The following is a 26,435-nucleotide window of genomic DNA, read 5'->3' as shown; positions in this document are numbered from 1 at the left end:
CATGCTACACAGGCATCCTAGAAACGAAGTGAACACCGACTCAGACAAAGGGGCACAGAGGTATATACAACTGGGCCTTTGGATGCTGTTTGCCGGCTTGCCATGAGTCAGCTTCTTTGGCAAGAACGCCAGATCCTTTCACTGAAGGAATTAAAATGTAAAAGCTGCTTTCTGTGATTCTGTCAGAAGACACTGGCAGCAATTGCACAGTAGAGTCATTTCTAGGACAAAATAGAGATTGCTTTCCTCCAAGGTGAAGGAAAATCTCATCTCTTCACAAACCTCCTGATGTTTGACTCTACAGTTTTATCCACAGTCAAGGAACATGTGCCATTAGGAAGTGGCCACCAGGGCCCTGAGTGGCAACCACAGAGCCCCCACCTCAAGGGCCTCTGCTTCCTCCCCACCATTTGGGCCCTAGGTCTGCAGGGTCTCCCCATAACAAGACATCTGAGGGCTGCTCTAAAGAGTGCCCTTTGCTCTGAAAATTGGCAAGAATAGGTATTAATGAACAGTGAGGTCCCTTTTCTTTTCTTTTTTAATTAAGGTATTGATATACAATCTTATGGAGGTTTCACATGAGCAACATTGTGGTTTCAACATTCACCCATATTATCAAGTCCTGCATTGCAGTCACTGTCCATCACCATAGTAAGATGCTATAGAGTCATTACTTGTCATCTCCATGCTCTACTGCCTTCCCATACTCTCATTATGTAAGTGTGCTAATCATAATGGCCCTCAATCCCCTTCTCCCTCCCTCCTCCCCCACCCTCTCCCACCCCTCCCCTTTGGTAACCGCTAGTCCCTTCTTGGAGTCTGTGAGTCTGCTGCTGTATTGTTCTTTCAGTTTTGCTTTGTTGTTAAATTCCACAAATGAGTGAAATCATTTGGTACTTGTCTTTCTCTGCCTGGATTATTTCACTAAAGCATAATACCCTCTAGCTCCATCCATGTTGTTGCAAATGGTAGGATTTGTTTTCTTACGGCTGAATAATATTCCATTGTGTATATGTACCACATCTTTTTTATCCATTTCTACTGATGGACACTTAGGTTGCATCCATATCTTGGCTATTGTAAATAGTGCTGTGGTAAACATAGGGGTGCATATGTCTTTTTGAATCTGGGATCTTGTTTTCTTTGGGTAAATTCCTAGAAGTGGAATTCCTGGGTCAAATGGTATTTCTATTTTTAGTTTTTGAGGAATATTCATGTTGCTTTCCACAATGGTAGAACTAATTTACATTCTCACCAACAGTGTAGGAGGGTTTCCCTTTTCACTGCATCCTCCCCAGCATTTGTTGTTCCTAGTCTTTTTGATGTTGGCCATCCTAACTGGTGTTAGGTGATATCTCATTGCGGTTTTAATTTGTATTTCCCTGATGATTAGTGATGTGGAGCATCTTTTTGTGTGCATCTGAATTTCTTCTTTGGAGAGGTGTTTGTTCAGATCCTCTGCCCATTTTTTAATCGAGTTATTTGTTTTTGGGTGTTGAGGCATGTGAGCTCTTTATATATTTTGGATGTTAACCCCTTATCAGATATGTTATATAGTCTCCCATACTGTAGGATGCCTTTTTGTTCTGCTGATGGTGTCCTTTGCTGTACAGAAGCATTTTAGCTTGATGTAGCCCCATTTGTTCATTTTTGCTTTTGTTTCTCTTGCCCAAGGAGATGTGTTCAGGAAAAAGTTGCTCATGTTTATATTCAAGAGAGTTTTGCCTATGTTTTCTTCTAAGAGTTTTATGGTTTCATGACTTACATTCAGGTCTTTGATCCATTTGACTTTACTTTTCTGTATGGAGTTAGACAATAATCCAGTTTCACTCTCTTACATGTAGCTGTCCAGTTTTGCCAACACCAGTTGTTGAATAGGCTGTCATTTCCCCATTGTATGTCCATAGCTTCTTTATCATATATTAATTGACCATATATGTGTGGGTTTATATCTGGGCTCTCTATTCTGTTCCACTGATCTATGGGTCTGTTCTTGTGTCAGGAGCAACTTGTTTTTATTACTGTGGCTTTGTAATAGAGCTTAAAGTTGGGAAGCATAACCCCCCTGCTTTATTCTTCCATCTCAGGATTGCTTTGGCTATTTGAGGTCTTTTGTGGTTCCATATGAATTTTAGAACTATTTATTCTAGTTCATTGAAGAATGCTGTTAATATTTTGTTAGGGATTGCATTGAATCTGTAGATTGTTTAGGCCGGATGGCCATTTTGACAAATTAATTCTTCCTATCCATGAATATGGGTCTTCTTTAATTTCTTTCATAAGTATCTTGTAGTTTTCAGAGTATAGGGCTTTCACCTCCTTGGTTAGGTTTATTCCTAGGTATTTTATTCTTTTTGATGTAATTGTAAATGGAGTTGTTTTCCTGATATCTCTTTCTGCTAGTTCATCATTAGTATATAGGAATGCAACAGATTTCTGTGTATTAATTTTATATCCTGCAACTTTGCTGAATTCAGTTATAAGTTCTAGTAGTTTTCGGGTGGATTCTTTGGGTTTTTTTATGTACAATATCATGTCATCTGCAAACAGTGACAGTTTAACTTCTTTCTTAACAATCTGGATACCTTTTATTTCTTTGTGCTGTCTGATTGCCATGGCTAGGACCTCCAGTACTATGTTGAATGAAAGCGGGGAGAGTGGGCATCCTTGTCTTGTTCCTGATCTTAGAGGAAAAGCTTTCAGCTTTTTGCTGTTAAGTATGATGTTGACTGTGTGTTTATCATATATTGCCTTTATTATCTTGAGGTACTTGTCCTCTATTCCCATTTTTTAGAATTTTTAATCATGAACGGATGTTGAATTTTGTCAAATGCTTTTTCAGCATCTCTTGAGATGATCATGTGATTTTTGTTCTTCTTTTTGTTCATGTGGTGTATGTTGTTGATGGATTTTTGAATACTATGCCATCCTTGCATCCCTGGAATAAATCCTACTGGATCATGATGGATGATCTTTTTGATGTATTTTTGAATTTGGTTGACTAGTATTTTGTTGAGTATTTTTGCATCTATGTTCATCGGGCTATAGGTCTATAATTTTCTATACTTGTGGTGTCTTTGTCTGGTTTTGCCATTAGAGTGATGCTGGCCTCATAGAATGAGTTTGGAAGTATTTCCCTCCTCTTCTACTTTTTGGAAAATTTTAAGGAGAATGGGTATTAGGTCTTCTCTAAATGATAAAATTCAGCGTTAAAGCCGTCTGGTCCATGGGTTTTGTTCTTAGGAAGTTTTTTCATTACCAATTCAATTTTGCTGCTGGTAATTGGTCTGTTTAGATTTTCTGTTTCTTCCTGGGTCAGCCTTGGAAGGTTGTATTTTTCTAGAAAGTTATCCATTTCTTCTAGGTTATCCAATTTGTTAGCATATAATTTTTCATAGTATCCTCTAATAATTCTTTGTATTTCTGTGGTGTCCATAGTTATTTTTCCTTTCTCTTTTGTGATTTTGTTTATGTTTGTAGACTCTATTTTATTCTTGATAAGTCTAGTTAGGGGTTATCTATTTTATTACTTTTCTTGAAGAACCAGCTCCTGCTTTCATTGATCCTTTCTATTGTTTTATTCTTCTCAATTTTATTTATTTCTGCTCTGATCTTTATTATATCCTTCCTGCTACTGACTTTGGGCCTCATTTGTTCTTCTTTTTCTAGTTTCATTAATTGTGAGTTTATACTGTTCATTTGGGATCGTTCTTCTTTCATGACATACGCCTGTATTGCAATATACTTTCCCCTTAGAACTGCCTTCACGGCATCCCACAGGTTTTGGGGTGTTGAGTTGTTGTTTCCATTCGTCTCCATATGTTGCTTGATCTCTGTTTTTATTTGGTCATTGATCCACAGTGACATCTCTTTAAATTATTATGCAGAGACAACCTTGTGCAAAATTGCAAAGCTGGAAAACTTCAGTTTCCTCCTGTGTCAATGTTATCAAATTACCAGCAGCCATAAGCTCCACTCACTCCAAACTCTATTTCCTTTTGGTCTCTCCCTGGCCAGGGCCTCCCTCTCAGACCCCCATGTCTTTCTGAGCCTCAGTGTGACTCCTGATTAGGTGCATAATACTTGAACTACTGACAAAGGATTCCCAGCTTCTCATTGGCCTGTTTGGAGAATTAAATGAGATAATACATGTGAAAATACTTCAGAGCCTGTAAATTAGATTCCACCTATTCTTCAGTGAGTCAAATTCCAGTAAGATGGGAAAACCTAAATGTTTAAATATTGGGGATTCAGAAGTAGTTCGGGCATTACATAAATCCCAGATTGCAATTATTCCATAGTATATATTTAAGTTTCCAATGCTATCTATAATTATAGTTTGTGCTTAAATGTCTATGAACATATCCATGCATCCATTTATTATGCAATGGACTGTCTTAGAAGGTGGAGTTGGCAGGCAGGGATCTTTGACCTTTTATTAACAGATTCTTCCCAAGGAGCAAGAGGGGAGGCAGTGTCTAGAACCCCATCTGGGCTCTTCCTTTCAGAGACCATGCCAGTCGGGAGAGAAGGCCTGAGGGCAGGCCAGCCTGTGTCCCCAGGTGACACTAGTTGAGAAGCAAGGGCACCTGTCCACAAACTTCTTCAGTCAAGATTATTTTCTCTTTCCTTAAATCTTAAAGGATGAAGAAGTACAAGAAGTGTTTACTTACTCCTGCAACTCTGAGACACTTGCAGTCTGACTAACGGGATCACTGAGTGAGAATAAATGGATTTGAAGACTCAGCTTGTCCCTTCCAGACCCAGGTTTCCTGACTGTGTTTTCACTTCATTCCCCCTCCCAGGTCTGTCTTCCAACGTCGTTCCCATGTACTTAGGGGAGCTGGCCCCTAAAAACATGAGGGGGGCCTTGGGAGTGGTGCCCCAGCTCCTCATCACTATCGGCATCCTCGTGGCCCAGATCTTTGGCCTTCGGAGCCTCCTCGCAAACAAAGAAGGTAACTCAGGACGCCTCTGGAGCCCCAGCCCTCCCTCTGCTCCAACAGGATGTTTCTATGAGCTGGCCAGCTGGCTGTCCTTGTGAGCCCCCACACCGTCCTGTCCGCACGACGCTGGGATGGTGTTTGCACCGAGCAGGCCCTGGGCAAGTTGGTGGGGACAGCCTAGCTGATGTTTTCTAGTCCCTCACAGGACGTGGATGAGGTGGCTTTGAGAAGGAGGCCCTGTAGTCTTTCTCTTGGCTAGCTTGGTGTCTGTCCATATAGGGGCCTGGAGCATGGTAACAACAGCCACCACTGTGCCTGGTTCTGGGCCCAAGGCTTCTCCAGCACCCCTTGGGCCTCCCAGCCACACTGCTGCAGGGGTCTGTGATCAGCCCGCTCCACAGACCCAGAAGGGGAGGGTCGCCTGACCCATCCCATGTGGGTGAGGTGGTCAGTCCTATCCCAGAGCCCAACTCTGGAGCCACACCACCCTCCCCAAAAGACAGGGGCCTTGCCCATAGTAGGTGCACAGTAACTCATAACTATCCCTGTTTTTGTGTGATTGCCCCATTCTTTGTCTTGGATCTTGAACTTGTGAAAGCAAAATCACTATAAATAACCCATCAAAATATAGAAAATGCTTATCATAGACCAGGCACCAGGTTTTTCACATTAATTCCATTTATTCCTCCAAACCACCCTATGAAGCCTACAGGGTCATTATGACCACCTTACAGACATGGAGCCTGAGGCATAGAAAGGCTGGGTCACACATCCAAGGTCTCATTAGGGCACGGATCCGGGCAGCTCAGGCCTCAGGCTTGTGTTTGACTACCACACTCTCCCACCCTCTGATCACCCTTGTCAGGGGCTGGGACCCGGAGTGGAGGAGCCAGGTTCCTGTGTCCCTGTGATGGCACACGAGTGACCGGCAGGACCCTGAGTAACCTGCAGAGCCCCGGCCACTGTGCAAGGCCTCTGTGCTGTGGGGAAGGGGGCGGTTGGCTGCACAGGGAGGGGCTAGGCTCGGGGAGGTGCAGGTATGGGCAGAGGGGACAGAAGTGTGTTCTGTGTGCACTCAGGGGGCTCCTGGTGTGGTGCTGGACTGCATTTGGTCCCTCCATCCCTAGTGAGGGTCTGCAACCATTGGCCTCTTGTTCAGGTCAGAGCGTGGAGGGTAGGGCTTGGCCTCGCTCCTCTTTGAATGTGTAGCACAATTCCTGGCTTATAGTAAGTGCTCAAAAAACAAGAAGGGAGGGTTGGAAGGAGGGAAGATTGCAAGAGAATGGTGTCAGAGAAGCCTCTGGGGGAGCGTGGCATGGGGTGGGTGGGGTGGGCAGTCCCCGTGAAAAGTCTGGAAAGTCAGGGGGCAAGATGGAAACACAGCATCTGGACTTGGCAGTCCAGGGGTCTCTGAGAGGAGCTGGGGTGCAGGGGTGGGGGCAGGGGCCTGAATGGGAGGTGGGACCACACTCATTGTAGGCCACTTGGGGTGGCTGAAGCAGGATCCAAGATTAGCACGGCTCTGCCGAGGCAGGAGAGGAGGTCAGGGAAATGATGACCCAGCCGTGCAGGGGAGGGCAGGGCAGCAGCTGAGCTTAGCATTGCATGGCACTCGTCTCCTTGCGAAGAGTGACAGTGTTGTGGGATGGGGGGTTTGTTCAAAGGCTGAGGTGTGACTTAAGAGATGATGTCTAAATGAGGACGTTCTTCATTTAAAAACAAACCAGGGATTAGTCACGGGTTGGCAGGTGGTCATCGCCTTGAGTTTGACTAAAAGTCCATATAACATATGATGAGGGGTTCCCAGGGTTCACTGTGCCTGGGTTCAAATATCAGCTTTGCTCCTAAATAATTGACCTTGGGTGAGGGGCCTAGACCCTCCATGCCCCAGGGTTTGCAGTTGTAAAGTGAAGTTGGGCTGGTTCCTGCCTCATAACGGGACTGCCGTGGGAGGTGAGCTGACACGTGAAGAGCCATTAGACTAGTGCCGAGCTTGCAGACACCCGCTCTTGTCACCAGCTGCAAACCCTAGCAGAAAGGGGGTGGGTTGGCTCATGCACAGTTCCTCGAAGGACCTCAACTACTGATTCACTTACTGAACCATTTTTATTGTGAGACATAACATACGTAAGGAAGAGTGCATAAGATACCAATGGACATTTTGTCAACTAGAAATCAAACATCTGTGTGAGCCTTTCTTGGGTCCAGCCCTAGAACCATGTCAGCCCCCTGGAAGCCTGCCATGTTCCCTCCCATCAGGGCCGCCCCACCCTGAAAGGGGCCACAATGCCAACATTTATGATCGTCTCATCCTTCCTTTTCTCAGTAGTCTCTACCACCTTTTGCAAAGACAGGTTTTCCCTGTTTGACGTTGTATGATGGGACCACACTGAAGAGTGCTGCACAGGCAGCTTGTTTGTGGCGTTGGTCCCGTGGAGCTTGCTTCCTTGTCGCTGCAGTAGAGAATTCTGTTTTATGAATACACCATGGTTTATGGATCCAGGCTACCATTATGGCGCTTTGTACTGTTTCCAGTTTTCATTTCTTTTTATTTACTTATATACTTATTTTTTATTTTGGTATCATTAATGTACAGTTACTTGAACAACATTATGGTTACTAGACTCCCCCTATTATCAAGTCCCTACCACATACCCCATTACAGTCACTGTCCATCAGAGTACTAAGATGTAAGATGCTACAGAATCACTACTTGTCTTCTCTGTGTTATACTGCCTTTCCTGTGTCCCCCCCCTGCTACATCATGTGTGCTAATCGTAATGCCCCTTTTTCCCTCTTATCCCTCCCTCCCCACCCATCCTCCTCAGTCCCTTTCCCTTTGGTAACTGTTAGTCCATTCTTGGGTTCTGTGAGTCTGCTGCTGTTTTGTTCCTTCAGTTTTTTCTTTGTTCTAATGCTCCACAGCTGAGTGAAATCATTTGGTACTTGTCTTTCTTTGCCTGGCTTATTTCACTGAGCATAATACCCTCTAGCTCCATCCATGTTGTTGCAAATGGTAGGATTTATCTTCTTACAGCTGAATAATATTCCACTGTATATATGTACCACATCTTCTTTATCCATTCATCTACTGATGGACACTTAGGTTGCTTTCATTTCTTGGCTATTGTAAATAGTGCTGCGATAAACATAGGGGTGCATATGTCTTTTTCAAACTGGGCTCCTGCATTCTTAGGGTAAATTCCTAGGAGTGGAAATCCTGGGTCAAATGGTATTTCTATTTTGAGTTTTTTGAGGAACCTCCATACTGCTTTCCACAATGGTTGAACTAGTTTTCATTCCCACCAGCAGGGTAGGAGGGTTCCTCTTTCTCTACATCCTCACCAGCATTTGTTGTTGTTTGACTATTGGATGTTGGCCATCCTAACTGGTGTGAGGTGATATCTCGTAGTTTTAATTTGCATTTCTCTGATGACTAGCGATGTGGAGCATCTTTTAATGTGCCTGTTGGCCATCTGAATTTCTTCTTTGGAGAAGTGTCTGTTCAGCTCTTCTGTCCATTTTTTTTTAAATTTAATTTAATTTAATTTAATTTTTTTTGAGAGGGCATCGCTCATATTTATTGATCAAATGGTTGTTAACAACAATAAAATTCTGTATAGGGGGGTCAATACTCAATGCACAATCATTAATACATCTCAAGCCTAATTCTCATCAGTCTCTTATCTTCTGAAGCATAACAACAAGTTCTTACATGGTGAACGAATTCTTACATAGTGAATAAATTCTTACATGGTGAACAGTACAAGGGCAGTCATCACAGAAACTTTCGGTTTCGATCATGCATTATGAACTATAAACAATCAGGTCAAATATGAATATTCCTTTGATTTTTATACTTGATTTATATTTGGATCCCACATTTCTCCCTTTATTATTATTATTATTATTATTTTTAATAAAATGTTGAAGTGGTAGGTAGATGCAAGATAAAGGTAGAAAACATAGTTTAGTGCTGTAAGAGGGCAAATGTAGATGATCAGATGGTCAGGTGTGTGCCTGTAGACTAAGTATTAATCCAAGCTAGACAAGGGCAGCAAAACATCCACGGATGCAGAAGATTTCTCTCAAAGCAGGGGGGGTGAGGTTCTGAGCCTCACCTCTGTTGATCCCCAATTTCTCACCTGATGGCCCCCCTGCGACTGTGCCTGTCTTAGGTTGTTCCTCCCTTGAGGAATCTTACCCGTCTCTGGCCAACCAGCCATCTTCCGGGGCCATACAGGGAACTGTAAAGTTGGTAAGTGAGAGAGAAGCCATATTGTTTGAAAAGGTTAGCTTTTTACTTCTTTGCAGATTTATGCCCTGTGGCTTCTATGCCCAGCAGTTGTCTCGAGGTATCTTTACCACCTGGAGGAATTATGATACTCGGTAAATTCGATATGAGGCACAAATTCTATTTAAGGGTTGTAATTAGGAAGGAAGAAGAAAAGCTATAGAGATAGCAGACGGAAGAAAACATGGGAGGATTGATTATTTCTTTGACATATCTTCTTGTAGAGTACCTTAAGTATGTATAGGTTTTAAACTACTAACTAATTTGCACACACATATTAACATAATAGGAATACGGTGACATAAACAAAGCAAATCTATAATTACCATCCATCTCCAGTGAAGCCAAGAAAACCATTTAGGCACCCTAGGCATTTGTGAAAATTTATCTATGATATGATGGATATTGTCCAACTGTACTTGAACCATCAGACAAATTATAGCAGCCCATTTCTGGGATCTGTTCACATCCCATATGTTCTTTTAACCATAGATAGTCTATAGTCATGAGATTTTGGGGTGCTACAACTTGCACCCCTCCCAACTCCTGGTTGAGTTCCAACAGTACAGATCTGGTCAAATTCGTTGTCTCACTGTATGCACATGCCAGCCTAGACATCTCCCTCCTCCTTCTTATGGCAAGTCCAGGAAACGGTGGGCTGGATGCAGCCACAACCGCAGCATCGTCCGGATCCCTGTGGAGGCTTTTTGATGATCATCCCCCGGCACAAGTCCTCCAGAGAGTGCTGATGCCGGAAGCTCCTCCTCATATCGTATCTTAGTTCATTTTCTGGGTATCCAAGCTAGGCCTTGATCTTCTGCATAGAAACAAACAGACCCTTTGCCCACACTTTGACATGCCCTCTATACCACTGTGCAGAACTCATTGGAGGTCAGCACACAGTAACTGCTTTTTTTTTTTTTTTTTTAATTAAGAGAAAGGAATATTATCAGAAAAGAGTACCTCCATAGCTGATCATCTGACACCCTTTAAGTGATCAACATTAAGGATATTTAAAGCATGTATTGATCTTTGATTTACCAATAATTTTATCCTATCAAGGAGTAATCCCCTTTTTCTTTCTTTCTTTCTTTTTTTTTTTAATCTTTAATCTACACTTACATGAAGAATACTATGTTTACTATGCTCTCCCCTATATCAGGTCCCCCCTAAGAACCACATTACGGTTACTGTCCATCAGCTTAGCAAAATGTTGTAGAGTCACTACTTGTCCTCTCTCTGTTGTGCAGCCCACCCTCCCCTTTCTCCCTCCCCCCCATGCATGCTAATCTTAATAGCCTCCTTCTTCTTCCCCCCCCTTATCCCTCCCTGCACACCCATCCTCCCCAGTTCCTTTCCCTTTGGTACCTGTTAGTCCATTTTTGGGTTCTGTAATTCCGCTGCTGTTTTGTTCCTTCAGTTTTTCCTTTGTTCCTATACTCCTCAGATGAGTGAAATCATTTGGTATTTCTCTTTCTCCGCTTGGCTTATTTCACTGAGCATAATACTCTCCAGCTCCATCCATGTTGCTGCAAATGGTTGGATTTTTCCACTTCTTATGGCTGAGTAGTATTCCATTGTGTATATGTACCACATCTTCTTTATCCATTCATCTACCGATGGACATTTAGGTTGCTTCCAATTCTTGGCTATTGTAAATAGTGCTGCGATAAACATAGGGGTGCATCTGTCTTTCTCAAACTTGATTGCTGCGTTCTTAGGGTAAATTCCTAGGAGTGGAATTCCTGGGTCAAATGGTAGGTCTGTTTTGAGCATTTTGATGAACCTCCATACTGCTTTCCACGATGGTTGAACTAATTTACATTCCCACCAGCAGTATAGGAGGGTTCCTCTTTCTCCACAGCCTCACCAACATTTGTTGTTGTTTGTCTTTTGGATGGGAGCCATCCTTACTGGTGTGAGGTGGTACCTCATTGTAGTTTTAATTTGCATTTCTCTGATAATTAGCGATGTGGAGCATCTTTTCATGTGTCTGTTGGCCATCTGTATTTCTTTTTTAGAGAACTGTCTGTTCAGCTCCTCTGCCCATTTTTTAATTGGGTTATTTGTTTTTTGTTTGTTTAGGTGTGTGAGCTCTTTATATATTCTGGACGTCAAGCCTTTATCAGATCTGTCATTTTCAAATATATTCTCCCATACTGTAGGGTTCCTCTTTGTTCTATTGATGGTGTCTTTTGCTGTACAGCAGCTTTTCAGCTTAATGTAGTCCCACTTGCTCATTTTTGCTGTTGTTTTCCTTGCCCGGGGAGATATGTTCAAGAAGAGGTCACTCATGTTTATGTCTAAGAGGTTTTTGCCTATGTTTTTTTCCAGGAGTTTAATGGTTTCATGACTTACATTCAGGTCTTTGATCCATTTTGAGTTTACCTTTGTATATGGGGTTAGACAATGGTCCAGTTTCATTCTCCTACATGTAGCTGTCCAGTTTTGCCAGCACCATCTGTTGAAGAGACTGTCATTTTGCCATTGTATGTCCATGGCTCCTTTATCAAATATTAATTGACCATATATGTTTGGGTCAATTTCTGGAGTCTCTAATCTGTTCCACTGGTCTGTGGCTCTGTTCTTGTGCCAGTACCAAATTGTCTTGTTTACTATGGCTTTGTAGTAGAGCTTGAAGTTGGGGAGTGAGATCCCCCCTACTTTATTCTTCTTTTTCAGGATTGCTTTGGCTATTCGGGGTCTTTGGTGTTTCCATATGAATTTTTGAATTATTTGTTCCAATTCATTGAAGAATGTTGCTGGTAATTTGAGAGGGATTGCATCAAATCTGTATATTGCTTTGGGAAGGATGGCCATTTTGACTATTTAATTCTTCCTAGCCATGAGCATAGGATGAGTTTCCATTTATTAGTGTCCCCTTTAATTTCTCTTAAGAGTGACTTGTAGTTTTCAGAGTATAAGTCTTTCACTTGTTTGGTTAGGTTTATTCCTAGGTATTTTATTCTTTTTGATGCAATGGTGAATGGAATTGTTTTCCTGATTTCTCTTTCTATTAGTTCATTGTAAGTGTATAGGAAATCCACAGATTTCTGGGTGTTAATTTTGTATCCTGCAACTTTGCTGTATTCTGATATCAGTTCTAGTAGTTTTGGAGTGGAGTCTTTAGGGTTTTTTATGTACAGTATCATATCATCTGCAAATAGTGACAGTTTAACTTCTTCTTTACCAATTTGGATTCCTTGTATTTCTTTGTTTTGTCTGATTGCCGTGGCTAGGACCTCCAGTACTATGTTAAATAACAGTGGGGAGAGTGGGCATCCCTGTCTGGTTCCCGATCTCAGAGGAAATGCTTTCAGCTTCTCGCTGTTCAGTATAATGCTGGCTGTGGGTTTATCATATATGGCCTTTATTATGTTGAGGTACTTGCCCTCTATTCCCATTTTGCTGAGAGTTTTTATCATGAATGGATGTTGAATTTTGTCAAATGCTTTTTCAGCATCTATGGAGATGATCATGTGGTTTTTGTCTTTCTTTTTGTTGATGTGGTGGATGATGTTGATGGATTTTCGAATGTTGTACCATCCTTGCATCCCTGGGATGAATCCCACTTGGTCATGGTGTATGATCCTTTTGATATACTGTTGAATTCTGTTTGCTAATATTTTATTGAGTATTTTTGCATCTACATTCATCAGGGATATTGGTCTGTAATTTTCTTTTTTGGTGGGGTCTTTGCCTGGTTTTGGTATTAGGGTGATGCTGGCTTCATAGAATGAGTTTGGGAGTATTCCCTCTTCTTCTATTTTTTGGAACACTTTAAGGGGAATGGGTATTATGTCTTCTCTGTGTGTCTGATAAAATTCCGAGGTAAATCCGTCCGGCCCCGGGGTTTTGTTCTTGGGTAGTTTTTTGATTACCGTTTCAATTTCTTTGCTCGTAATTGGTTTGTTTAACTTTTGTGTTTCTTCCTTGGTCAGTCTTGGGAGGTTGTATTTTTCTAGGAAGTTGTCCATTTCTTCTAGGTTTTCCAGCTTGTTGGCATATAGGTTTTCATAGTAGTCTTTAATAATTCTTTGTATTTCTGTGGAGTCTGTTGTGATTTTTCCATTCTTATTTCTGATTATGTTGATTTGTGTTGATTCTCTTTTTCTCTTAATAAGTTTGGCTAGAGGCTTATCTATTTTGTTTATTTTCTCAAAGAACCAGCTCTTGGTTTCATTGATTTTTGCTATTGTTTTATTCTTCTCAATTTTGTTTATTTCTTCTCTGATCTTTATTATGTCCCTCCTTCTGCTGACTTTAGGCCTCATTTGTTCTTCTTTTTCCAATTTCGATAATTGTGATGTTAGACTATTCATTTGGGATTGTTCTTCCTTCTTCAAGTGTGCCTGGATCGCTGTATACTTTCCTCTTAAGACTGCTTTCACTGCGTCCCACAGAAGTTGGGGCTTAGTGTTGTTGTTGTCATTTGTTTCTCTATATTCCTTGATCTCTATTTTGATTTGTTCATTGATCCATTGATAATTTAGTAGCATGTTGTTAAGCCTCCATGTGTTTGTGAGCCTTTTTGTTTTCTTTGTAGAATTTATTTCTACTTTTAAACCTTTGTGGTCTGAAAAATTGGTTGGTAGAATTTCAATATTTTGGAATTTACTGAGGCTCTTTTTGTGAGCTAGTATGTGGTCTATTCTGGAGAATGTTCCATGTGCACTTGAGAAGAATGTGTATCCTGTTGCTTTTGGATGTAGAGTTCTATAGATGTCTATTAGGTCCATCTGTTCTAGTGTGTTGTTCAGTGCCTGTGTGTCCTTACTTATTTTCTGCCCGGTGTATCTATCCTTTGGGATGAGTGGTGTGTTGAAGTCTCCTAAAATGAATGCATTGCAGTCTATTTCCCTCTTTAGTTCTGTTAGTATTTGCTTCACATATGCTGGTGCTCCTGTGTTGGGTGCATATATATTTAGAATGGTTATATCCTCTTGTTGGACTGAGCCCTTTTTCATTATGTAGTATCCTTCTTTATCTCTTGTTACTTTCTTCGTTTTGAAGTCTATTTTGTCTGATATTAGTACTGCAACCCCTGCTTTCTTCTCACTGTTGTTTGCCTGAAATATGTTTTTCCATCCCTTGACTTTTAGTCTGTGGTTGTCTTTGGGTTTAAGGTGAGTTTCTTGTAAGGAGCATATAGATGGGTTTTGCTTTTTTATCCATTCTATTACTCTGTGTCTTTTGATTGGTGCATTAAGTCCATTTACATTTAGGGTGACTATTGAGAGATATGTACTTATTGCCATTGCAGGCTTTAGATTCATGGTTACCAAAGGTTCAAGGTTAGCTTCTTTAGTATCTTACTGCCTAACTTAGCTCGCTTATTGAGCTGTTATATACACTGTCTGGAGATTCTTTTCTTCTCTCCCTTCTTATTCCTCCTCCTCCATTCTTCATATGTTGTGTGTTTTGTTTTGTGCTCATTTTAGGGGTTCTCCCATCTAGAGCAGTCCCTGTAGGATGCCCTGTAGAGGTGGTTTGTGGGAAGCAAATTCCCTCAGGTTTTGCTTGTCTGGGAATTGTTTAATCCCACCATCATATTTAAATGATAGTCATGCTGGATACAGTATCCTTGGTTCAAGGCCCTTCTGTTTCATTGCATTAAATATATCATGCATTCTCTTCTGTCCTGTAGGGTTTCTGTCGAGAAGTCTGATGTTAGCCTGATGGGTTTTCCTTTATAGGTGACCTTTTTCTCTCTAGCTGCCTTTAAAACTCTTTCCTTGTCCTTGATCCTTGCCATTTTAATTACTATGTGTCTTGCTGTTGTCCTCCTTGGATCCTTTCTGTTGGGGGTTCTGTGTAATTCCGTGGTCTGTTCGATTATTTCCTCCCCCAGTTTGGGGAAGTTTTCAGCAATTATTTCTTCAAAGAGACTTTCTATCCCTTTTCCTCTCTCTTCTTCTTCTGGTATCCCTATAATATGAATATTATTCCTTTTGGATTGGTCACATAGTTCTCTTAGTGTTGTTTCATTCCTGGAGATCCTTTTATCTCTCTCTGTGTCAGCTTCTATACGTTCCTGTTCTCTGGCTTCTATTCCTTCAATGGCCTCTTGCATCTTATCCATTCTGCTTATAAATCCTTCCAGGGATTGTTTCACTTCTGTGATCTCCTTCCTGACATCTGTGATCTCCCTCCGGACTTCATCCCATTGCTCTTGCATTTTTCTCTGCATCTCATCCCATTGCTCTTGCATTTTTCTCTGCATCTCTGTCAGCATGTTCATGATTTTTATTTTGAATTCTTTTTCAGGAGGACTGGTTAGGTCTGTCTCCTTCTCAGGTGTTGTCTCTGTGATCTTTGTCTGCCTGTAGTTTTGCCTTTTCATGGTGATAGAGATAGTTTGCAGAGCTGGCATGAGTGACGGCTGGAAGAGCTTCCCTTCTTGTTGGTTTGTGGCCTTCCTCTCCTGGGAGAATAGCTACCTCTAGTGGCTTATGCTTGTCAGCTGTGCGCAGACAGGGCTTCTGCTACCTGCCCGTTTGCTATGGAGTTTATCTCCGCTGTTGCTGTGGGCGTGGCCTGGCTGGGGCTGCTCCTCCAAAGTGGTGGAGCCCCATTGGAGGGGGAGCGGCCGGGAGGCTATTTATCTCCCTAAGGGGCCTCTGTGCTCCCTGTTACCCAGGGGGTTAGAGTGCCCAGAGATCCCCAGATTCCCTGCCTCTGGTCTAAGTGTCCTGTCCTACCCCTTTAAGACTTCCAAAAAGCACTCTCCAAACCAAAACAACAACAGCAACAACGAAAGAGGAAAAAGAAAAAAAAAAAAAAAAAAGGAAAAAACGCACGATTTTCTTTGTCCTCAGGTGCCGGCCCCAGGCCCCCGCCCACCGGTCCTGCCACCCTGCCTCCCTAGTATTGGGAAAAATGCGTGATTTTCTTTGTCCCCAGGCGCCGGTCTCAGGCACCCGCTCACCAGTCTTGCTGCCCTGTTTCACTGGTATTGGGGTCCCTGTCCCTTTAAGGCTTCCAAAAAGCACTCGCCAAAAAGAAAAAAAAAAGGGAAAAATGCGCGATTTTCTCTGTCCTCAGGTGCCAGTCTCAGGCACCCGTTCACCGGTCCTGCTGCCCTGCCTCCCTAGCACAGGGGTCCCTGTCCCTTTAAGGCTTCCAAAAAGCACTCGCCAAAAAAAAAAATCGCTCCGGTTTCTTTCCACCCGCCGGGAGCCGGGGGGAGGGGCGCTCGTGTCCCGCCGGGCCGGGGCTTGTATCTTACCCCCTTCACAAGGCGCTGGGTTCTTGCAGGTGTGGATGTGGTCTGGATGTTGTCCTGTGTCCTCTGGTCTCTATTTTAGGAAGAGTTTTCTTTGTTATATTTTCATAGATCTATGTGTTTTTGGGAGGAGATTTCCACTGCTCTGCTCATGCCACCATCCTGGCTCCGCCTCTTCTGTCCATTTTTTAATTGGCTTATTTGCTTGTAGTTTGTTGAGGTGCGTGAGCTTTTTATATAATTTGGATTTCAACCCCTTATTGTATATGTCATTTATGAATATATTCTCCCATACTGTAAGATACCTTTTTGTTCTATTGATGGTGTCCTTTGCTGTACAGAAGCTTTTTAGTTTGATATAATCCCACTTGTTCATTTTTGCTTTTGTTTCCCTTGCCCGGGGAGATATGTTCATGAAGAAGTTGCTCATGTTTATGTCTAAGAGAGTTTTGCCTATGTTTTTTTCTAAGAGTTTTATGATTTCATGACTTATATTCAGGTCTTTGATCCATTTTGAGTTAACTTTTGTGCATGGGGTTAGACAGTGATCCAGTTTCATTCTCTTGCATGTGGCTGTCCACCAGTTTTCATTTCTATGGTCAGTGATGCTCTGACCATCCTAGCTCAGGTGTCCTGGTGGCCTGGTGTACCTGAGCAGGTCTGCCGGCTCAGAGCGTGTGAGGGTGTCCAGCGTTACCAGCTCCTGCCAGACTGTCCTCTGAAGGTGTCTAAACGATGACAGTGTGGAGACTGCACATTTGCCCACATTCTTGCCTGTGCTCGGTCTTGTGAGAATCTCTCGTTCGTTTTGCCCACCCGGTAGGTGGGTAGCGGTTATTCACCACCTCCCATTACAGAGTGTCCACTATTTAGGCACTGTTCTTGGTGCTGGGGATACAGGGCTGAGAGAGACTAAGGCCCTGACCCCCCAAGGCCCTGTGTTTTGGCTCTGAAGAAAATCACCCAGGGCCACGGGACAGTGGCCGGCTGGGCTCCGTGGGGGCTGGGGCGGGCCTGCCCGGGAGGCGCCCCAGAACTGGCTCTCCTGAGATGCCGGTGTCCCTGCAGGCTGGCCGGTGCTCCTGGGGCTCACGGGCATCCCTGCAGCGCTGCAGCTCCTCCTCCTGCCCTTCTTCCCGGAGAGCCCCAGGTACCTGCTGACTCAGAGGAAAGACCCAGGAGCTGCCCCGCACGGTAAGGCTCCCCCGTGGGCGGAGGGAGGGGGTGGGGGTCCCAGCAGCGCCGCTCCGGGAGGCTGCGCCCTCAGACTGCCCGGCTGCCCTCCCTCAGCGCTGCGGAGGCTGCGCGGCTGGGACCACGTGGACGCCGAGATGGAGGAGATCGAGCAGGAGGCGGAGGCCGAGAGGGCCGCGGGCATCGTCTCCGTGCCGAAGCTGCTCCGCGTGAGGTCCCTGCGGTGGCAGGTCCTCTCCGTCATCGTCCTCATGGGCGGCCAGCAGCTGTCGGGGGTGAACGCGGTAGGCGGGAAGGCTGGGCCGGGGGCTGGGGGGCAGGGACCTGGCTGTGGCCCTGCCAGCCCCACTAGCTCCTGGGGTGTCTTCCAGATCTACTACTACGCAGACCAGATCTACCTGAGGGCTGGGGTGGGGACACAAGATGTCCAGTACGTGACGGTGGGCACGGGGGCCGTCAACGTGCTGATGACCTGCTGCGCTGTGAGTATCCCCCGGGGCTGAGGTCTGTCAGGGGCATCTTGAGAGTGGGGGGTTCTGCTGATGAAGGAGCCCAGATCCAAGGTGGTGACATGCCCCAGGGTCCCCTCACCTCTACAGCCTATGGCCCTCAGAGATGGAGACCCCGTCCCCACTCCGGAAGCCTCCCCAGGTGAGGTGGCTCTGCTTCAACATCTTACATTTGGGGCCAGTACCTGTGCCAGGGCCACAGCGTGACAGCAACAGCGGCCCGGGCTGGGCAGCATGGTGGCCATGCAAGGGCATGCACACTGGGCAGGGGGCCCCCCCAAGCCCCCCACCCCAGCTACAATGCACGGCAGCTCCAGGGAGGGGTGTGGCTGGAACCCCAGGCCCACCGGCCTGCCCGTGGGGTGCAGGGCCCCTGAGCCTCCCCACTCGCCCTTGCTCCTTCCCCTGCAGGTGTTCGTGGTGGAGCTCCTGGGGAGGAGAGCCCTGCTCCTCCTGGGCTTCTCCGTCTGCTTCATCGCCTGCTGTGTGCTGACCGCCGCCCTGGCCCTGCAGGTGATGGTGGGGCCTGGGGCGCACGCTCCTCACTCTCGGTACAAGGCAAAAAGACCAAAATGACATTGTTTTAGCAATTGTAATGCAGCAGGAGTCCAGGGACCATCCGTCTGCGGCCCCCAACCCAGTGGTCCAGTACTCGCTTCCAGCTGATTTTCTGGAGGCATCAGGGTGGTGCTGCCTGTTGAATGAGGAGCTAGACGCCATCCTCCCCCAGCCCGGTGGGGTGGCTGGCCCTCGGGACCAAGGTTCCTGCTGTTCCTGAAGTTGTCTGTGTTTTGCCAGGTGTGACCCAACTGTTTCCTCCCACAGGACATGGTAACCGGGATGTCCTATGTCAGCATTACCTGTGTCATCGCCTACGTCATAGGACACGCCCTGGGGCCCAGTAGGTACCCCAGACCTGGTTCTCTGGTTTCATTGCCCACCTCCCACACCATCAGCCCTTAGAAACTTCAGGCTTGAGCCCCTTGGCGAGGCTCCGGGGAGGGCTGGATGCAGCCCTGAGATGGCTCCTCTCCCTACCTTCCTTTTGAAAAAGGATTTGGGCAGAGCGTAATCAGGGCAAAATCAGCAGAGCGGCCTGCGTAGGTGGCAACACGCAGCCCTGTGCGGTCACGGAGAGCCTTAGGTCGTCCCCTCGGGGGACATCAGAGGATGTAGCCTATTACGCTGAAACTCTTGTTTGCCCTCTCACACTGCTTTTTCACAAGACCAGAGCCCTGGAGACACACCGCTCCTCCTGTGGGCCGGGTGCCTCGGGCCCCAGGCCGCAGCAGGGGCCCCAGGGTGTCTGTGGGCTTGCGACGTCTTCAGGGCAAACAGCTCTTCCCCTTCCTCCCCTCTGCACCCACAAGGCCCCATCCCCGCGCTGCTCATCACCGAGATCTTCCTGCAGTCCCCCCGGCCAGCCGCCTACATGGTGGGGGGCAGCGTCCACTGGCTCTCCAACTTCGCCGTGGGCTTGGTCTTCCCATTCATTCAGGTAAGTGCAACCCGAGGGCCCTGGATTCACGAAATCCTGCAGCAATCAAGTGAGGACCTTTGCAAGGAAGTGAGCCTGGCTCCCCTTCCCACAGGTGGGCCTCGGGGCTTACAGCTTCATCATTTTTGCCGCCATATGCCTTCTTACCACCATCTACACCTTCCTGGTGGTCCCTGAGACCAAGGGCAAGACCTTCATGGAGATCAATCATATCTTCACCAAGAGGAACAAGGTGCCGGATGTGGACCCAGTAAAGGAGGAGCTGAAGGACTATCCGCCCACCGCGCTGGGGCAGTGACCCAAGAGCAGGAGCCTGCTGAGCAGGTCTGCACGGAGCTGCCCTGCTGGGATTCTTCCTGGCCAGCAGTTGTCTGTGAATATCCAGAACTAGGACATGTCCAGTGCGGAAAGCAGGCCCCGCTGGGACTGGCCGGAGCACCGCTGTGCAGTTCTGAAAGCCAGGCTGTGTCTCTCCGGACTGTCACACCAGCGGCCCCGGGTCACCGCGAGAACTGCTGCTCAGCCGCACTGGGTCCACCACTGCGTGGCTCCTGGTAACACCAGCTCTTACAGTGAACATCATTACTAAGGTGGCGAGATGGAAGGAATCAAATTTGGCCAGAGAAACAAACTCCTCTCCAATCTCTCGGGTCTTCAGACAGAGACCTTGGACCTCTGTTCTGAGCAGAATTAGTCCTCTTGTCAGAGCCGTCTCCAGAAAGGCCAGCCTTGGAAAGTGTGATGCCACAAAGAATGATGTCTAGGAAGCTGGGGAAAAGGTCCTGAGTCAGGGATGATTGATCCTAAATTACATTGTTAGAAGACAGTGGAGTTGCCTCTGTATACGCATTAAAACAAGTATGATCACTTTTTACCAAGATGCGCTGCTTTTCTGTGTGCAAGTGGAAGGCAGGGGGCATTCCCTGCTCATTCAAGAAGTTTACGCTAGGCTGTCAGCCCCTTGAGGGCATGGGTGGGGCCAGTGTTTTTCATCCTGGGATTCCAGTCCCCCTGCCTAGAGCAGGGCCTGGCCTGGAGCAGGCACACAGACAATATTTGCTGAAAGAAGGGGAGGAGTGAAGGGTGAGGTGGCTGCAAAGTTGTGATTTTTAACAGTAAAGATTGGGGAAGCCTCTGCACAGTGAACCCCGAGGTACACAGTGAACGCTGAGGGCTCCTGGGGTGGAGAGTCCTGGGTCCCTCTCCATCTATAGCCAAGCTACAGGCTCTTCTTAGACTTGTGTGTGCATGAAAAGGGTGTGTTCCAAAGGGTAGAGAAGACTTTGAGGCATGGGAAAGGGGAGGCTGCCTGCTGAGGAGCCTCTGGCAGGATGGGAATTCTCCTGCAAGTTTGGGAGACAGAGGCCAGGGACCAGGCAAAACAGAGGGGAGAGTGGTAGCAGCTGTTGTCAGGGTGGAACGGGCATTCCACAGGTGATGAGTTAGAGGACCTGCAAGAGTAAGAAGGCCCAGGCAAGTAAACATCGCAATCCACCATTGAACTATCCTTGACCTTCTGCAGCAGGGACGCGCAGTGTGAAGGGGACACAGAAAACAGCCACAGACAGAACCTGTCAAGGCTGAGAAGTGGGAAGGCTGGAATGTCAGAAGTCAAGGGACTGTGGTGTTTGGTCTGAAAGTGAAGCCAGGAAGGTGTGGGACACTGACTGAGATCCTTTGGGTCCTCGTGAGCCAAACTGATCTGAACTTTGTCTGCAAGAGGAGCGCATGGGATGTGCAAAAAGATGCCTAGAAGGAGATTGGCCATAGGGCTCTGGAGCTTAGGAGAGCTGGGATGTAGATTTGGGGAAACAACGCGTATTTGCTGAGCACCTACTGTGTTCCAGGCACTGGGCTTCAGCAATGAAGAAAACCATGCGGAGTGGGAGGTATGGTAAAGGAAAATAGAATAGCATAAGGGGTGACAGATGGGGGCCTGTTGTTTTTGAGGGAAGGACAGGAGGACCTCCAGAATGAGGAAGAGAGCCCGTCAGGAGGGAAGCTACACAAGCATGGGCCCAGGGGAGAGCAGGTGCAGACGTCTCGAGGTGAGGGGCCTGGTCCTGTCCAGGAAGTGAGGAGAGGCCGGTGGAGCTACGGCAGAAAGGGGAGAGGAAGGTCAGGCTGTGCAGTCTTAGTGGGCCACCGGGGATTTGGGATTTCACTCCAGCTGTGACAGGAAGCCACTGGCTGACTTGAGCCAGGGTGTCTGAGTCTGATTTGCAACAGGAAGAGCCCTTCCAGCTCTCTAGAGAAGACAGATCCTCTCCAAAAGACCCACAAACAGGTTAATGCCCCAACTTTGCCTAAGATTGCCCTGGGCTGCAGACTGGGTGGACGAAAGGTGAGTGGTGAAGTACCATCAAATAAGGGACACAGGTGCCACTAAAGACCCAGCTGCCAGCTCTGCTGTTTGCTGGGACCACAGAAGGAGGTGTCCATCAGTTCAAGGACTCAGTGATCTCAAGGAGAGCAGTTAGAAGAGAATGAGGGCAGAAGGGAGACCTCCAGAGCAAGGGTGACATCAAGGCAGAGATGAAGTTTTATAACCAAAATGTATTCTTATTTCCTCCTTCCTCCCCTCACAGTTCCTGTTTGAGTATGTGTTTTATCCCATAACATGTAAATGTATAGAACTTGCAAAAAATAAATGTACATATATTGGCAGTGTGTGTGCAAAACTTTGTCACTGATGGAATAGTACGATGGAAAGGGTTTGGAGACCCCTGGGGACCAAGCTGACTGCAAAGACAAGCAAAGACCGAGGAGAAATGACATGTTGGGAGAATTGGAAAATGTCAGGAGATCAGAGGTCCCTTGGATGCTGGTCAAAGTCGGTTGGGGTCAGGGCAGTCAGCAAGTGATTGGCAGGTGCAGAGTGGCTGCAGACCCCATGTGCTCACTGCTGCATCTAGAGGGCCACGAGGAGTGGCTGGCTCGCAGCAGGGCCTCCCTGCGTGGTTTCAAATGGATGAGACTTGGCCAGGAGGATTTTTCTGGGGTGAAGGCCAAGTAGAGTGAGGCTGAGCTGACACAGGCAAGAGCATAACTGGGGAGCAATTGCCAGCCCCAAGGCCACATGTTCATAACCTCATCAGGCATCTGGGGAGCAGCTGTCACCAGCAGTTTCCACACGTGTATGTCACCAACCCAAATGTGATGGGCCAACACCGGCCGTGTACTTTTTATTTTGCAAGCAAAAACACTAAAAATGAATAAATAAGTAACTCCTGACTACCACCATAATGAGAAATAGACAATTTTTTTGAAAGGGCATCTGACCACAAAGGAAAGATGTGATGTGATCACAGAATAAATTTTAGTCCTTTATATTGAATAGACTTTTCTTTGTGGACACCTCACTACATTGCTCTCATCCTGATGTCCCTTAACCAGCAGGAGGCAGGCTTCAGGACCCAGAGGGCGGCAACGTCGGCTGTTTTGGGTATGGGAGGGCTTGTGGAAAGGAGTCTGAAGTCCCACCCTGGAGCTTGTGTGAGGCGGAGTCCTGCCTTCTTAAATCTGCTTCCTCAAGGACAAGCTCCTGAGAGAAGAAGGAGGAGGGATGTAGCTGCCAGCTTGACACCTCATTTGCATGCATTTCATCGCACAAATATGTGAACTTTGGCTCTTACCCATGAACACTGCCTGTCCTCTTCCCCTCTCCCACTCTCCCCTAGCCAGCTGACTGCAAGCTCGCTGAGGGCCGCTCCTGTCCCCCAGCTTTCAGCTCAGCACTGGGACAGGGCAGGGATGCCTGGATGGCATCATCTGTCTTCAAGGAATTTCCTATCTAGCCAGGAAGATGAAAACCACATAAAAGAGGTACTTCAGGGCAATAAGAACTGACCAAACGGGAGCAGCTGTAGCTAGTTTTGAGTCTGCTGTCAGCATTGTCTTCATCAGCTGAGCAGCTCTAGTGTCTCACAGGGGGCTTGGCATTTGTTGGCACTTAATAAATGTTGAATGGATAAGGTGATTTGGAGGGTAGAAGCGGGGGCAGCATCGTGAGCACCAGGAATCAAGGACATTCATTTATCCGACAAATAACTGTTGAGATCCTACTATGTGCCAGGTAGGGGATATAATGGATCTAATGGTCAAAAATACAAGTGAACAAATACTTACGGTACTTCAAAATAATGCTCAGGGTGAAGTGTTTAGAGAGTGCCAGGTGAGGGGCGGGAGCTACTAAGAAAGGATGGTAAGGAGGTGACATTTTCCCTGAGACCAAGAGGGGACTGTTTCAAGCAGAGGGAAGGAGCGTGGTTTTGCCGTCAGCTTGACGTTGTTGCTGTGATCCACTCGGCGAGGCAGGGAGGCGTGCAGAGCGTGATCAGCTAACCCAGAGGTGGGGATTGTTCTGGATTATTCACGTGGGCCCAGTGTAATCCCAGGGAAAAGGGAGACCCAGCAGGAGAAAGACTCAGCCCCGTGTTGATGACTTTGCAGATGGAGGAAGCGACCATAAGCAAGGGGCATGGGTGGCCTTTACAAGCTGGAAAAGGCAAGGAAATGGATTCTCCCTTAGAACGTCTGGAACCCAGTGCAGCTCTGCTGACACCTTTATTTGAGCTCAGTGGAATCTGTGTCAGACTGCTGACCACCTCCAGAACTGTAAGGTGACCATTTGTGTTGTTTTAAGGCACTAAGTTTGTGGTATTTTGCTACAGCGGCCACAGGAGATGCATACAGTTCTTGAAAGTGGGAAGTAAGGAAGCTATAACAAATACCTAAAAACTCAGAAATGGCTTTAGCATTGGGAATGGGAAGAGGCTAGAAGAATTTTGTAGAAAACACCTAGGTTGCCTTGAACAGACTGTGAGTAGAAATATGAATGTTAACATTCCACTGCTCATTGGGCAGCCAGGCTCTGCCGCTAAGGTTAAAAGGCAGGCAGGTGCCACCCAAGGCAGAGACCAGGGCAGAACTCAAGGTTGCAATCTGTTTTCTTTTGCGATAAAGTTCTCCTTGTTTATCTGTCCTGTCAGTTAATTGACATAATTAAGTTGTATTTCTTCAGAAGTATATTTAGTTTGCTCTTTCCCACAAATGGACAATAAGTCCAAATTTGTAAGAGGAACACAGGCAGAGAAATAACACAGGAGAGCGTAATAGAGCCAGGCAACCAGGCCCAGCTGGTTTCCAAGACGCTACCTTTCTAGGGACCAACAGCAGATAGTGGTTTGCCATCCTTGGGGCAACGGGGAAGCTTCTGGTTTGGGGCTTGGCAGAGGCAAAAATCCGTGCTGTGTGTGACTCTATCAACACCTCCAAGGAAAATGTGCTCCCCCGGAAAGCTAGCAGCTTCCAGAGGCCAAAAGGGCAATAGAGCCACACAGACGCGGGAGAAACAACCGGTCCTGCAAGTGGTCAGCACAAAGGGGTTCCAGGTGTCACTTGGGAGGCAGAGCGCACCTGCTTTTCACCTGAACAAGGATGAAGATAAGGAGGGGCCCCTCTGCCCACCCCACCCGGGGAGGGGGTAAGTGACAAGTCTAGGAAACTGTCACTGTTCTTTTCCCACCAGGAGGGGGAATCTGGGGGGTGGGGGACGGGAAGGCTCCTGCAATGCTTCTAGCAGGGAGAGCACCACCCCTGCCTTTGCTGGGGTCACCCACCCTGGGAGAGCAGTGGGGATAAAGCAGCTTCTCCAAACATCAGACCCATAGCCTGAGAGATGGGGGAGGAGTCCAGCTCTAGGGCAGTGCGGGAGGCGAGGATGGTGGAGAGGCTGCCCTCCCTGCCTCCTGGTCCCCCAACCCCCACAGGTGCAGGAATCCCTCCCTTCTCTGCCCGGCTGGCTCCGGGGGCTGTCACAGTCAGGCAGCTGATGGTAGCAGGGAGGTCAGGGGTGCAGTTAATAGTCTGGCCGGGGGTGGGTGCCAGGCCCAGGGGCGGTGGCTCTGCACCAGCGGGCTTCTTGGAGCCCCGAGGCGTGGACTCATGGACTGGGGCAGCCACAGACCCTGGGCCCCACCCCCTCCTCAGATTTGTCCCACGGGCCAGTTCCCTGGAGCCACAGAAGCGCGACACGGTGGTTTCCCAGGCCTGTCTGGGAGTGTAGGCCCGTCCGCGGAGAGGCACTCCCTGTCCGTCCCAATGGATGTGGCCCTCGCCCCACACTGGCTCGCCGCACCCCATTACCCTGTTTGATTGTCCTCAGCTTGATGGCTAGTTGGAATTCTCTTTGTTTGTCTTTGCCTTGCGTCCTCCCCCCACTGGAATGTAAGCTCTGCAAGGGGAGGGCGATGCTGGGCCTTCACCGGAAGCATCCCTGCTCACGCAGGGCCAGGCGGGACCCACGGGAGCCTTAGGCCAGGTCCTCCAGGAGGGCGGGAGTGGGCACCGCGAGCAGCGCCACAGCCCTCGCCGCCGCCGGCCGCCCCTGCCTGCATGGCCACCTCCACCTGCCGGGCCAGGGCCTGGGGTCCGGCCCCTACCACCGGCCCCACCCGGTGGTGCTCCTGGGGGTCTCAGGGGCCACCCAGCCCCTGCCCAGGGATCACGCCTCCTACCCAGCGGGCATCACTGAGCCAGCCCTTGGCTCAAACTCCCGATGTGGCTGCGTCACTGTGGTCAGCCCGCTGCCCCAGGCAGGCACAAGGTGGGCACGAGGTGGGCACGAGGTGGGCAGGAGGCAGCCGCCCTCTTCCTTCCAGAGCCTCCGTCTTCCCCTGGTATTGCCGGATGCCGGCCTCTGAGGACCAGGGAATGGGTCCGGTTGTTTCTTCCCGGGGTGTCATCCTTTCCAGGCACATTGAGACAC

General features: G+C 47.3%; 1 protein-coding gene across 1 annotated transcript in view; it reads left to right on the top strand.

The window, feature by feature from the left end:
* LOC108387697 (solute carrier family 2, facilitated glucose transporter member 5) overlaps positions 1 to 22,327 on the top strand; it is a 33,020-nt gene extending 10,693 nt beyond the window's left edge. Inside the window, exons 5-12 of the mRNA XM_036999568.2 lie at positions 4,806 to 4,958; positions 17,534 to 17,659; positions 17,756 to 17,943; positions 18,031 to 18,141; positions 18,580 to 18,681; positions 18,994 to 19,069; positions 19,539 to 19,666; positions 19,761 to 22,327. Of these exons, the coding sequence (XP_036855463.2) occupies positions 4,806 to 4,958; positions 17,534 to 17,659; positions 17,756 to 17,943; positions 18,031 to 18,141; positions 18,580 to 18,681; positions 18,994 to 19,069; positions 19,539 to 19,666; positions 19,761 to 19,964 (1,088 nt within the window). The 3' untranslated portion in view covers positions 19,965 to 22,327. The remainder of the gene's footprint in view (positions 1 to 4,805; positions 4,959 to 17,533; positions 17,660 to 17,755; positions 17,944 to 18,030; positions 18,142 to 18,579; positions 18,682 to 18,993; positions 19,070 to 19,538; positions 19,667 to 19,760) is intronic.
* Positions 22,328 to 26,435: the final 4,108 nt, after the last annotated feature.

Source organism: Manis javanica, chromosome 4 (assembly GCF_040802235.1).
Source record: "Manis javanica isolate MJ-LG chromosome 4, MJ_LKY, whole genome shotgun sequence".
NCBI lineage: Eukaryota > Metazoa > Chordata > Mammalia > Pholidota > Manidae > Manis > Manis javanica.
The sequence above is the reverse complement of the archived record's forward strand: the minus strand, read 5'-3'. Positions and strand labels throughout refer to the sequence as shown.